The sequence below is a fragment of the Neophocaena asiaeorientalis genome, unplaced genomic scaffold (genome assembly GCF_003031525.2).
Source record: "Neophocaena asiaeorientalis asiaeorientalis breed wild unplaced genomic scaffold, Neophocaena_asiaeorientalis_V1.1 scaffold556, whole genome shotgun sequence".
Lineage (NCBI taxonomy): Eukaryota > Metazoa > Chordata > Mammalia > Artiodactyla > Phocoenidae > Neophocaena > Neophocaena asiaeorientalis.
The window spans coordinates 1,367,289-1,380,457 of NW_020171832.1; the positions used below are offsets into that span (position 1 = coordinate 1,367,289).

At 37.1% G+C, this 13,169-nt stretch overlaps 1 protein-coding gene across 1 annotated transcript in view; it reads left to right on the forward strand.

Annotated features, from left to right (window-relative positions):
• The window catches only part of PLCH1 (phospholipase C eta 1), a 224,402-nt gene that overhangs the window by 139,083 nt on the left and 72,150 nt on the right, over positions 1-13,169 (forward strand). Inside the window, exons 7-8 of the mRNA XM_024741299.1 lie at positions 9,283-9,376; positions 11,499-11,702. Of these exons, the coding sequence (XP_024597067.1) occupies positions 9,283-9,376; positions 11,499-11,702 (298 nt within the window). The remainder of the gene's footprint in view (positions 1-9,282; positions 9,377-11,498; positions 11,703-13,169) is intronic.

Below are 13,169 nucleotides of genomic sequence, written 5' to 3' on the forward strand. Positions count from 1 at the left end.
TTTGTGGTACTTTATTATAGCAGCCCTAGGAAACTAACACACCAACCCAAAGGAAGAAAAACCCCTAAAGATATTTACATCAGAAATTTCCTGAGTCCAGCCAGAGAATTCTACAGTGAAGCCCACTAGTCAGTAAGCTCTGCTCATGGATACAGAGCTTCCAGCCAATTTTTTCTTGCCTTAGTTTGAAATAGGTTTTTAAATAGTCAATTTTAAAAATGGGTTTTAAATAACCAAGGCTTACCACGTTTGAGGAAATTCTTTGCTATAAAAAAGAGACAAAGGCAAACAAATAGAATCAAGAAACTTGGAGGAAATAGAGGCAATGCAGGGATAAGGAAACTTTAAAAACTGACATTAATACAGCAGAGCGATTTAAAAAATTTCAGCCATGAAGCAAGAGAAAGATGCTACGAGAAAAGAAGATTCAGAGGAAGAAGAGAGCAGAGAACTAAATTCATTAGTTGGCTTAGAAGATAAAGTTGAGAAAATTGTCCCCAAAGGAGAACAAACAGGAAGGAAATGGAAAAAACATAAGGACATTTGTAGATCGATCCTGAAGGTCCGCTATCTGAATAACAGGAGTTACAGAAAAAGATAAGAAAAAATAGAAGGGAGGATATTATCAAATAAGTAATACAAAAAATGATTAGAGCCCAAAGGGAGGAATGTCTAAATTGGTAGGGTCCACTGAGTGCCAAACACAGTGAAGGTAGAAAAGATCCACGCAGAGACAAATCAAAGTGAAATTTTGCAATGCCAGGGATAAAATGAAACCCTAAAGACTTGCAGAAAGGGGGGGAAAAAAGCCTTATCAAATTAATGAAAAAAGACAGGTCCTGTAAAAAGGATTGGAATCAGAATGGCATCAGACTTCTCAACAGCAACTCTGGAAGCCGAAAAGCATGAAGCAATGATTTCCGACCTAGAACTTTCTACCTGGTCAATTTGTCAACCAAATGTGGGCACAGAATAAAAAACACACACAAAAATATGTGCAAGAAATAAATAATTTACCTCTCAAGTGCTCTTTGATAAGAGTGACAGAATGAAATTGGGACAAAAAACTGAGTGAAATTTTAGAACTTAACCATCCTGGAAAAAGGAGGATTTTTATAGTGGAAAAAATGGAATTCATGGATTCCCTCTTGCCTTTGATGTGGAAAATTATACCAAGAGACCATTAGAGTCATTGGGAAGAATTTGTGATAGGGACATTACAAATTAAATGAATGGATGGGAATTCCAGCAGTTAAATCAGAAGAAAATTCTATAAGAATAGAAACACAATCAGATTATACAATAGACCTAATGTTAACATTTGCGTATTCGGGACAATTTACACACTGAATTGTAGTTTAATAAAAGTTAAGATATAACTGTATTGGGAGGATTGATAGAGGGCGAAAGTTAGTTTTGCTGGCCCAGAAGAGTTGTCTTTATTTAAAAACAATAAAAAGTTAAGAGATAATATTTAAAGTGTATGAAATATAAAATAACATCATTAACATAATAATTAGGAGTATAAAGACTCATTCCACAAGAAATATCTAGAGATGTTGGCATTATTATCTCTGGACAGTGGCTCTGCGTATAAAGGGGGAATTCTGCTTTTAGTCATAAGCGTCTCTGTTTTGACTGACTTAATTATGGATATGTTACTTCGGTAAAAATAAATGGAAAAGAGTTTAGGAACCTTAAAATTCTTTGCAAATTATATTATGATTTTGTGTTTCGTGTGTTTTGGGAGTCATTCCAATCTGGAATCATCAAAGAGGTCAAATTATGATAAGTGATTTGAAAGTTGCAAATATTTCAAAAGTTAAGATCCAGGAGTTTCAGCTATACTGAAAAAAAATCACTTTTAAAAGTAAATATTTCAATTTCTTAGTAGAAATAAAGAAAGCACCCAGACAGTAGATACAAGGTAAAAGAAAAAGCTTTGGAGTTGAATTGAGAAGGTTGAAATTTGAACTTTGGTGCTGCCTTTTAATGATTTTATGACTTTGGTTGTGATAACCATTCTCAGTGTCAGTTTTCCTACCTACAGGATGGGGATAAAGATACTAAGTTTACAAGAACTGTTTAAGATTATGGATGTAAAAACTTTTTATAAACTGCATAACATTGACTACATTATATAAACGTAATCAAGTTTTCCTCAAGTTCTTCTTTTAGCACAAATTGCTCTGTATAGAAAAAACAATCACTAGTATTAAGAGACAGTGAGTGGCTCAGATATTGATAGCAAACAAGACTTTCAAGTAAACTCCATGGGAAACAGGGAGAAAATGTTTCTATTTCATCTTATCAGCCATGTCAAATAGAAAGCAAAACAAGGGGAAAAAGAACAATAAAGAGCTAAACTAAACTATGTTAAACCTTCATTCATGCAGTAAAATCCCAATGTAACTTTCAAAGTGAGGTCCGAAAAAGTCAATTGTGTAAAATGCAAGATTTTGCTATTGGGAAATTAATTAAATGAAAGCAGGGATGGAGGAAGGATGAGAGCAGATTGACTTACATTTCAATTCTCATTGTTATGAGGTTTTAATGTATTTCACTGAGTTAATCCTTAATACTTGAATTTCGGATTAGCTCCCATTGACTCTTACATGGTGCCCAGGAAATTTTGGGCTTCCTAGAATGCCTACTGATATTTTCATCAATTTAATGAATACTTTTCAAATATGATGATTTTTGTTAACACATTCTGCTTTGTATTTTGAGCTAGTAACATGTTCTCATCGGCAATTAGCTCCATCCCAGGAGGCCGGGGGTTTTTTTTGTTTGTTTGCTTGAATTTTTTTAGATCTCATTGTCTCCTGGTAGACTACCAGAGTCTAGTGCAAGTCCCCAACATCTCTGAACAAATGACCTCGTAAACCAAATAATTGCAATGTGAATTCAGTCTTCCAATGGCACATACAATTTTTATCAATTTGGTTCTATTTTGTGAGAAATTATTTATCTTTTAGACTGCACGTGATAAGCCTCTCTAGCTTATAGCAGACAAATTAATGAGCTGCTTAAAGCCAGACTTGGTCAGTTGACTTCCTCGCAGGTAGCATGGTTTCATTTATTTATGGTATTTTTGGGTGGTGTCTGGTAATGTAGGCCTCTGCATGGAGTAAAGGTTATAAAATTTACTCAAAGAATGTGTTAGCCATTATGCAGCTAGTTTTAGGGGAAAAAAAGCATTCTGTGCTCTTTCAAACATGCAAAAAATGGTTGCATAACAGAGCTTTTTTTCCCCCTGCAATAAGTTAAATGCTATTAAATAGACAGTTTGAATTAGATTTCACTAAAGCATAGGTATTGAACCTAAGAGATGATGGAATTTTTGAGAATATCATTGAAATATAAAATACTGGCTCCCAAGTTAGCTTCCTCTATCATTATTCATTAGTATATTTATTGATTGATTGACTGATCTTTTTTATTAAAACTTTTTTTTTAATACAGCAGGTTCTTACTGTCTATTTTATACACATCAGTGTTTACATGTCAATCCCAATCTCCCAATTCATCCCACCACCCCACTCCCACCCCCACTTTCCCCCCTTGGTGTCCATACATTTTTTCTACATCTGTGTCTCTATTTCTGCCTTTTCATCTGTACAATTTTTCTAGGTTCCACATATATGCATTAATATATGATATTTGTTTTTCTCTTTCTGACTTACTTCACTCTGTATGACAGTCTCTAGGTCCATCCACATCTCGACAAATGACCCAGTTTCATTCCTTTTTATGGCTGAGTAACATTCCATCGTACATATGTACCACATCTTCTTTATCCATCCGTCTGTCGATGGGCATTTAAGTTGCTTCCATGACCTGGCTATTGTAAATAGTGCTGCAATGAACATTTTGGTACATGACTCTTTTTGAATTATGGTTTTCTCAGGGTATATGCCCAGTAGTGGGATTGCTGGGTCGTATGGTAGTTCTATTTTTAGTTTTTTAAGGAACCTCCATACTGTTCTCCACAGTGTCTGTATCAATTTACATTTTCACCAACAGTGCAAGAGGGTTCCCTTTTCTCCACACTCACTCCACACTTGTTGTTTGTAGATTTTCTGATGATGCCAATTCTATTGTTTTAAATTAATTTATTTAATTTTTATTTATTTATTATTTTTGGCTGCGTTGGGTCTTCGTTGCTGCATGCGGGCTTTCTCTAGTTGCAGGGAGCAGGGGCTACTCTTCGTTGCGATGCGCGGGCTTCTCATTGCAGTGGCTTCTCTTGTTGCAGAGCACGGGCTCTAGGTGCGTGGGCTTCAGTAGTTGTGGCTCGTGGGCTTCAGGAGTTGTGGCTTGTGGGCTCTAGAGCACAGGCTCAGTAGTTGTGGTGCACGGGCTTAGTTACTCCACGGCATGTGGGGTCTTCCCGGACCAGGGCTCAAACCCGTGTCCTCTGCATTGGCAGCTTTGTACCATATTGTAGCATAGTCTGAAGTCAGGGAGTCTCATTCCTCCAGCTCCGTTTTTTTCCCACAGGATTGCTTTGGCTATTTGGGGTCCTTTGTATCTTCATACAAATTTTAAGATTTTTTGTTCCAGTTCTGTAAAAAATGCCATTAGTAATTTGACAGGGATTGCATTGAATCTGTAGATTGCTTTGGGTAGTATAGTCATTTTCACAATATTGATTCTTCCAATCCAAGAACGTGGTATATCTCTCCATCTATTTGTGTCATCTTTAATTTCTTTCATCAGTGTCTTATAGTTTTCTGCATATAGGTCTTTTACCTCCTTAGGTAGGTTTATTCCTAGGTATTTTATTCTTTTTGTTGCAGTGGTGAATGGGATTGTTTCCTTAATTTCTCTTTCTGATCTTTCGTTGTTAGTGTATAGGAATGCAAGAGACTTCTGTGCATTGATTTTGTATCCTGCAACTTACCAAATTCATTGATTAGCTCTAGTAGTTTTCTGCTGGCATCTTCAGGATTTTCTATGTATAGTATCATGTCATCTGCAAACAGTGACAATTTTACTTCTTCTTTTCCAATTTGGATTCCTTTTATTTCTTTTTCTTCTCTGACTGCTGTGGCTAGGACTTCCAAAACTATGTTGAATAAAAGTGGTAAGAGTGGACATCCTTGTCTTGTTCCTGATCTTAGAGGAAATGCTTTCATTTTTTCACCATTGAGATTGGTGTTTGCTGTGGATTTGTCGTATATGGCCTTTATTATGTTGAGGTAGGTTCCCTCTCTGCCCACTTTCTGGAGGGTTTTTATCAGAAATCGGTGTTGAATATTGTCAGAAGATTTTCCTGTGTCTATTGAGATGATCATATGGTTTTTATTCTTCAACTTATTAATATAGTGTATTGCATTGGTTGATTTGCATATACTGAAGAATCCTTGCATTGCTGGGATAAATCCCACTTGATCATGGTATATGATCCTTTTAACATGTTGTTGGGCTCTGTTTGCTAGTATTTTGTTGAAGATTTTTGCATCTATTCATCAGTGATATTGGTTTATAATTTTCTTTATTTGTGGTATCTTTGTCTGGTTTTGGTATCTTTGTCTAGTTTTGGTGATGGTGGCCTCATAGAATGAGTTTGGGAGTGTTCCTTCCTCTGCAATTTTTGGTAAGAGTTTGAGAAGGATGGGTGTTAGCTCTTCTCTAAATGTTTGATAGAATTCCCCTGTGAAGCCATCTGGTCCTGGGCCTTTGTTTGTTGGAAGATTTTTTTGTTTTGTTTTTTTGCGGTATGTGGGCCTCTCAGTGTTGTGGCCTCTCCCGTTGTGGAGCATAGGCTCTGGATACGCTGGCTCAGCGGCCATGGCTCACAGGCCCAGCCACTCCGTGGCATGTGGGATCTTCCCGGACCGGAGCACAAACCTGTGGCCCCAGCATCAGTAGGTGACTCTCAACCACTGCGCCACCAGGGAAGCCTTGTTGGAAGATTTTTAATCACAGTTCCAGTTTCATTACTTGTGACTGGATTGTTCATATTTTCTATTTCTTCCTGGTTCAGTCTTGGAAGGTTATATACCTTTCTAAGAATTTGTGCATTTCTTCCAGGTTGTCCATTTTATTGGCATAGAGCTGCTTGTAGTAGTCTCTTATGATGCTTTGTGTTTCTCCGGTGTCCACTGTAACTTCTCCTTTTCATTTCTAATTTTATTGATTTGAGTCCTCTCCCTCATTTTTTTGATGAGTCTGGCTAAAGGTTTATCAATTTTGTTTATCTTCTGAAAGAACCAGCTTTTAGTTTTATTGATCTTTGCAATGTTTTTCTTTTTTCTATTTCATTTATTTCTGTGATGATATTTATGATTTCTTCTACTAACTTTCGGTTTTGTTTGTTCTTTCTCTGGTTTCTTTAGGTGTAAGTTTAGATTGTTTATTTGAGATTTTTCTTGTTTCTTGAGGTAGGAATGTATTGCTATAAACTTCCCTCTTAGCACTGCTTTTTCTGCATCCCATAGGTTTTAGATCGTCATGTTCTCATTGTAATTTGTCTCTAGGTACTTTTTGATTTCCTCTGATTTCTTCAGTGATCTCTTGGTTATTTAGTAATGTATTGTTTATCCTCCATGTGTTTGTGTTTTTTCCTTTTTATTTTTTTTCCTTGTAATTGATTTCTAATCTCATAGTGTTGTCATCAAAAAGGATGCTTGGTGTGATTTCAGTCTTCTTAAATTTACTGAGGCTTGATTTATGACCCAAGATGTGATATATCCTGAAGAATGTTCCATGTGCACTTGAGAAGAAAGTGTAATCTGCTGTTTTCAGATGGAATGTGCTATAAATATCAATTAAATCTATCTGGTCTCTTGTGTCATTTAAAGCTTGTGTTTCCTTATTAATTTTCTGTCTGGATGATCTGTCCATTGGTGTAGGTGAGGTGTTAAAGTCCCCCACTATTATTCTGTTACTGTCGATTTCCTCTTTTATAGCTGTTAGCATTTGCATTATGTATTGAGGTGCTCCTATGTTGGGTGCATATATATTTATAATTGTTATATCTTCTTCTTGGACTGATCCCTTGATCATTATGTGGTGTCCTTCCTGTCTCTTGCAGCATTTTTTATTTTCAAGTCTATTTTATCTGTTATGAGTATTGCTACTCCAGCTTCCTTTTGATTTCCATTTTCATGTAATATCTTTTTCCATCCCCTCATTTTCAGTCTGTGTGTGTCCCTAGGTCTGAAGTGGGTCTCTCGTAGACAGCATATATATGGGTCTTGCTTTTGTATCCATTCAACGAGCCTGTGTCTTTTGGTTGGAGCATTTAATCCATTCACATTTCAGGTAATTATTGATATGTATGTTTCTATTACCATTTTCTTAATTGTTTTGGGTTTCTTTTTGTAGGTTCTTTTCTTCTCTTGTGTTTCCCACTTAGAGAATTTCCTTTAGCGTTTGTTGTAGAGCTGGTTTGGTGGTGCTGAATTCTCTTAGCTTTTGCTTGTCTGTAAAACTTTTGATTTCTCCATCGAATCTGAATGAGATCCTTGCCGGGTAGAGTAATCTTGATTGTAGTTTCTTCCTTTTCATCACTGTAAATATATTGTGCCACTCCCTTCTGGCTTGTAGTTTCTGCTGAGAAATCAGCTCTTAACCTTATGGGAGTTCCCTTTTATGTTATTTGTTGTTTTTTTCCTTGTTGCTTTTAATAATTTTTCTTTGTCTTTAATTTTTGTCAGTTTGATTACTATGTGTCTCAGTGTGTTTCTCCTTGGGTTTATTCTGCCTGGGACTCTCTGTGCTTCCTGGACTTGGGTGGCTATTTCCTTTCCCATGCTAGGGAAGTTTTCAAGTATAATCATTTCAAATATTTTCTCTAGGTTCTTTCTCTCTCTCTTCTCCTTCTCAGACCCCTATCATATAAATGTTGGTGCATTTAATGTTGTCCCAGAGGTCTCTTAGGCTGTCTTCATTTCCTTTCATTCATTTTTCTGTATTGTTTTCCGCGGCAGTGAATTCTTCCATTCTGTCTTCCAGGTCACTTATCCGTTTTCTGCCTCAGTTATTCTGCTATTGATTCCTTCTAGAATTAAAAAAAAAAGTAGAAATACCTTCTGTTTTTCATTTTACTTATTGTATTGTTCATCTCTGTTTGTTCTTTACTTCTTTTAGGTGTTCTTTAATTCTTCTAGGTCTTTGTTAAACATGTCTTGCATCTTTTCGATCTTTGACTCCATTCTTTTTCCAGTATCCTGGATCATCTTCACTATCATTATTCTGAATTCTTTTTCTGGAAGATTACCTTTCTCCATTTCATTTAGTTGTTTTTCTGGAGTTTTATCTTGTTCCTTCATCTGGTACATAGTCCTCTGCCTTTTCATTTTGTCTGTCTTTCTGTGAATGTGGTTTTCGTTCCACAGGCTGCAAGATTTTAGTTCTTCTTGCTTCTGCTGTCTGCTCTCTGGTGCTTATTAGTATATTTAAATATCATTGTGAGATTTTGGGGCTGAATGAATTTTTGATAAAAATATTTTATCCTTTATTAGTATTAAAGAAATTATTCTCAAAGAGTTTGCTTTTCCCAGTGATACTAAGCATGAAATGTACATGCAGCAAACTTGAGACTAACTCAGTAATGTTAGCATATACTGCTTTTCTGGTACCATACATTTTTCTTACAAATATTAATCCATTTAATCCCCACAACTACCTTATAAGGTAGCCACAGAGAAGGTGAGTGACTTATTTAAGACCACACTGTTAATAGTATGAGCCAGCTGATTTGAATACAAGAATTCTCACTCCAGAATTCTTACCTACCTTTTTGTTTTCTTTTGCTAACCTTTGCATTCTTGAGTCACCATGGCCGACTGCTCTCATGAATCGGTTGAAGGATCTGTAGCTATAAACACACAGGTGGATTTACCTAGCATACGGTTCTTTGGTAGAGAGTCATTTTCTTTTCGCATAGAATTTATGACTAGCAAACCTCAGTGTTTGTGTAGAAAGCATTACTTTTGCAGATAACTACTAGCTTACAGTGAGTGGATGCTTGACAATGCATTTGCAGTGATTATTGACTTGGTTTTATTAATCTTGTTGCTTCATAGAAAATATTTGTCTAGTAGTTGAAGGACTGTTTTCACTGATTAAATCTGAAAGATACAAGGAATACTGAGATCATGATCATTTTCCAAAGGTTAAGTAGTTATGACACTAGTAACCTCAAATATGGCTCATTTAACCATTTTGCACTGTATCACGAATGCTTAAAAAAATCAGTATGCCCTTTTAGCATAGAGGAACATATCTCATGAAATTGCAGGTACTGTACTATTGTTCTGTTTTGTTTAGATGACGAATGTGACAACAGACTATTGTATTGACGTCATAAGAAAATTTGAAGTTTCTGAAGAAAATAAGGCAAAAAATGTCCTTGGCATAGAAGGTAAAATAACCAATATCCTTAATTTCTCATTTCTCAGTTTAGTTTGCTAAGTTACATTTTAGCAAAATTTTTGGGAAAAGAAGTAGGGAGATAACCTTGGAATTACAGATGATTCAAATAAAACCCGCGACACACATATTTTCCTACAAAACAGATGCCATCATTTTGCTGTTTCTTTTACTTTTGCAAGGACAGTAGCATTTTCCACTCAAGCAAGTCAACTTGATGCCACTGTGTATGATAGATGCCAAGAAATATTTTGACTTTTCTCAAATGGTTAATTTTTAGAAATAGTTTCAACCAGATAATCTCATGATGGGAAATTTGGCCCTAAAATAAGTAAACATGTTTTTTTGTTTTCTTTTTTTAAATGTTGGCAACTAATTTGTTTTCCCTAGTTGGTAGTGGTAGAGAGGTTGTAGGGACCACAAATTTTGTTAATATGACTATCTCATTTTATAATTGAAGAAAGTGAGGCTTAAAGAAATTAAGTAATTTGGGACTTCCCTGCTGGTGCAGTGGTTGAGAGTCCGCCTGCCAATGCAGGGGTCATGGGTTGGAGCCCTGGTCTGGGGGATCCCACATGCACTGGAGTGGCTAGGCCCTTGCACCACGGCTACTGAACCTGTGTGCCACAACTGCTGGGGCCCGTGTGCCTGGAGCCCGTGCTTCACAATGGGAGAGGCTGCTGACGCACCACAATGAGGAGTGGCCCCCGCTCTCTGCAACTAGAGAGGGCCCGCACCCAGCGATGAGGACCCAATGCAGCCAAAAATAGATGAATGAATGAATAAATTTTTTAAGAAAAGAAAAAAGAAATAAGTAACTTGCCCACAGTTATATATATTAGATTCTGAATATATATTTAGAATCTAGCTCCTAGGATATTACGTATAAATGATATGACATGAATATAGCTACATGTATCTATAAGTCATATGTATTTAAAATATGTAGGGAAAGAAATCTGTAGGCTGCTCTCCAAAAGAGAACACGTCCCCAGGCAGAATAGATAATCTTAATAAAAAAACTACTGGGGCATCCCACTTCCTGCAAGAGCATATGATACCATGGCTTATCTTACCAATTTTGATTGTTGGCCTCCTATTCTCCCAAACAGGCTTAGTGTGGACAAGGGGGTATGATATTGTATGTTTACTTCCAGGGATAGAGGCTAATTAAAACGAAGAGAAAGTATTTAATATTTATATAATTAAAAGCTATTTTAAAAACAACCAAAGAAGATAAACTAATTTGGACCTTTCTTTACCAATAAATGAATCTTTTCTTTGGTGGGGCCTTAAAAGATGGAGTTAAGCCTGATTTCTAAGTTATGGCCATAAAGATGAGCATGAAGAAATTCTCCAGAGTTTCAGAGGATATTTACCAGTAGTTTTACCACAGGATTCTTGAAGACTTGAAATAATTTACCCTATTAATCATTCCATGTAGGTACTTGTAGGACATTCACATATCTGTTAATATGTTAATGAATGCCTTTCCTACCCAGGTACTATGTTTTTGAAAAACTGATAAGGTTTTCTACATAATCTTGAAATACTTTTTCACATTTCTCAAATGTGCTAGCCATTCGTAGCATCTTGCCAAACCAGTTTCATAGTCAAATAATCATACCCTGATTTTAAGCTGTGCCTAACTTCTGACCTGTTACCTCAGCTATGGCGCTGACAATACTATTTTTCAAATCAACTTAATAACCTATCAGGGTGCTGTTGATCAGTATATCACTTAGGATAAATATGGCTTGAACACTGTATGAGCCACCCATTAGGTCCCACTGAATAATCATAGCTTGAGTTCAGCAGTTACTGAAGACCTTTGCAATAAGCCCCCTCCCTCCCTCAATCAAAACTCTTAAAAAGTCTGTTTTTCTGTAGGTTATATTTAAACTGCTACTCCCCAAAGCCATATTTCAGTTTTTGACACTGTCTATTTGATCTGAAGCACATCTCTCATTGCCCCGGTATTCCCTGCAAAGGCTGTCCTGAAGGTAAATGAGGTAATCAGTATGAACAAACTTTGATCTCTTTTGCCCTTGTTAGAGTTGGTTAAGTATATATGCTTCAAAGCTATAGTACTTCACTCTCTCTCATTTCCAAAGGCTTCACGAACTTCATGCGTAGTCCTGCTTGTGACATATTTAACCCACTGCACCATGAAGTGTACCAGGACATGGACCAGCCCCTGTGCCACTACTACATCGCTTCCTCCCACAATACATACCTGACCGGGGACCAGCTCCTGTCTCAGTCCAAAGTGGACATGTATGCACGGGTGCTGCAGGAGGGCTGTCGCTGCGTGGAAGGTGCGTGCTTTGAGCGCGAGTGTGTGTGGGCGCACACGTGCTTTAGTCAGGCGCGTCTAGTGTAAATAATGGAGACCTAACAAAATGCACTCATGCTAATCAGAACTATTTTCCCACTCACTGTAAAGTTATTCTTAACTCATAATCCTCTCCGGTTCCTCCTGACACTTCAAACAGGGAGAGAGATGTGTACTAGCATTTGGGAGGCACACCTTCAGGTGCTGAAAAATTGTGATGAATGTGAAAGTTTTTCCTAGAAAGATTTTTTTTTTTGATTAAACAATGGTAAAGATGGTTCAGGATAAATATTTATTTTTAAGGTACTTCATGGTCTATCAATCAGCGAACACTTATTAAATTTCTAGGAGGTTCCTGGGGGTTAGGACACAGATGTAAGACGTGGCTTCTATCTTTCAGGCACTCACAGTCATTGGAAGGGGTGGACGGTAAAAATCATAGTATGGTGTGAGAATTCCACCAGTTGAATCAAACGTGGTTGAGAGGTGATACAGAAAGTGAGGGGTGACGTAAAATATGATGAGAAATCAGCCTGGAAGGTAGACTTGGGTCAGCGATAAAGGGTTCTGAGTGCTGTGATAAGGAATTTCAGCTTTAGCTTTTGGTAACGAGAGTCCGGTGGATTGTTTTAATACCTAGGGTGATACGGTCAGACTTGCGGTTTAGAAAGATTGCTTGGGCAGCAGTGTAGAAAGATAATTTTTCTTTAAGATGTATGTTTGTGGTGGGGGAAGGGAGGTGAAACTAGAGCAAGGAGAATGGTGGGAAGGCTATTGAAATGATTGAAAGAAGGATCATAAGAACAGACTAGGTGAGAGAGATGCTTATACAGATATTAAAGAAGTAAACTTACAGGACCTGGTGAGCAAAGTAAAGGATGTAAGGCTTGAAGGGGAGAGCTGGAATGAATGATGGAGCCATCATCTACTGTGGGGACTGAGCATTAATGAGTTCAGCTTTCCATCGGTTGAGTTTATAGTGACTTTGTAATATGTACGTGGACATTTTTATTAGTCAATTAAATAACAATATGTGAACTCAACAGAAGGATCCAGAAAAGATAAAGATTCCACAATTCCGAGTTTTCTGTGTGTTAGCGTACAAGATCACTTACAGAGACCTTCGTGTGTAAATGTACATCACAGTGGACAAGATCACTTAGAGGAGTGGCAAAGAGAACAAGGCCTGAGGACTTATGCATTCCAACCTTTCGAAGCAGAAAGAACAAGGGGAACTGACGAAGACAACTAACACAAAGCAGTCACTTGGACCTAAGGGATGAAATGGTCAAAAATGTCCCATGCAATAGAAAAGTAAAATAAAGACTAAGTGTCCAGTCTGGTTGCATTTGACAGCTGGGAGGTTATTAGTGTCTTTTGCTATATAGTTTTGGTGGCCTTTCAGTGGGAAGGTCAGGTAGATAATCTGCTGTGAGCTAGTCACTTGGCA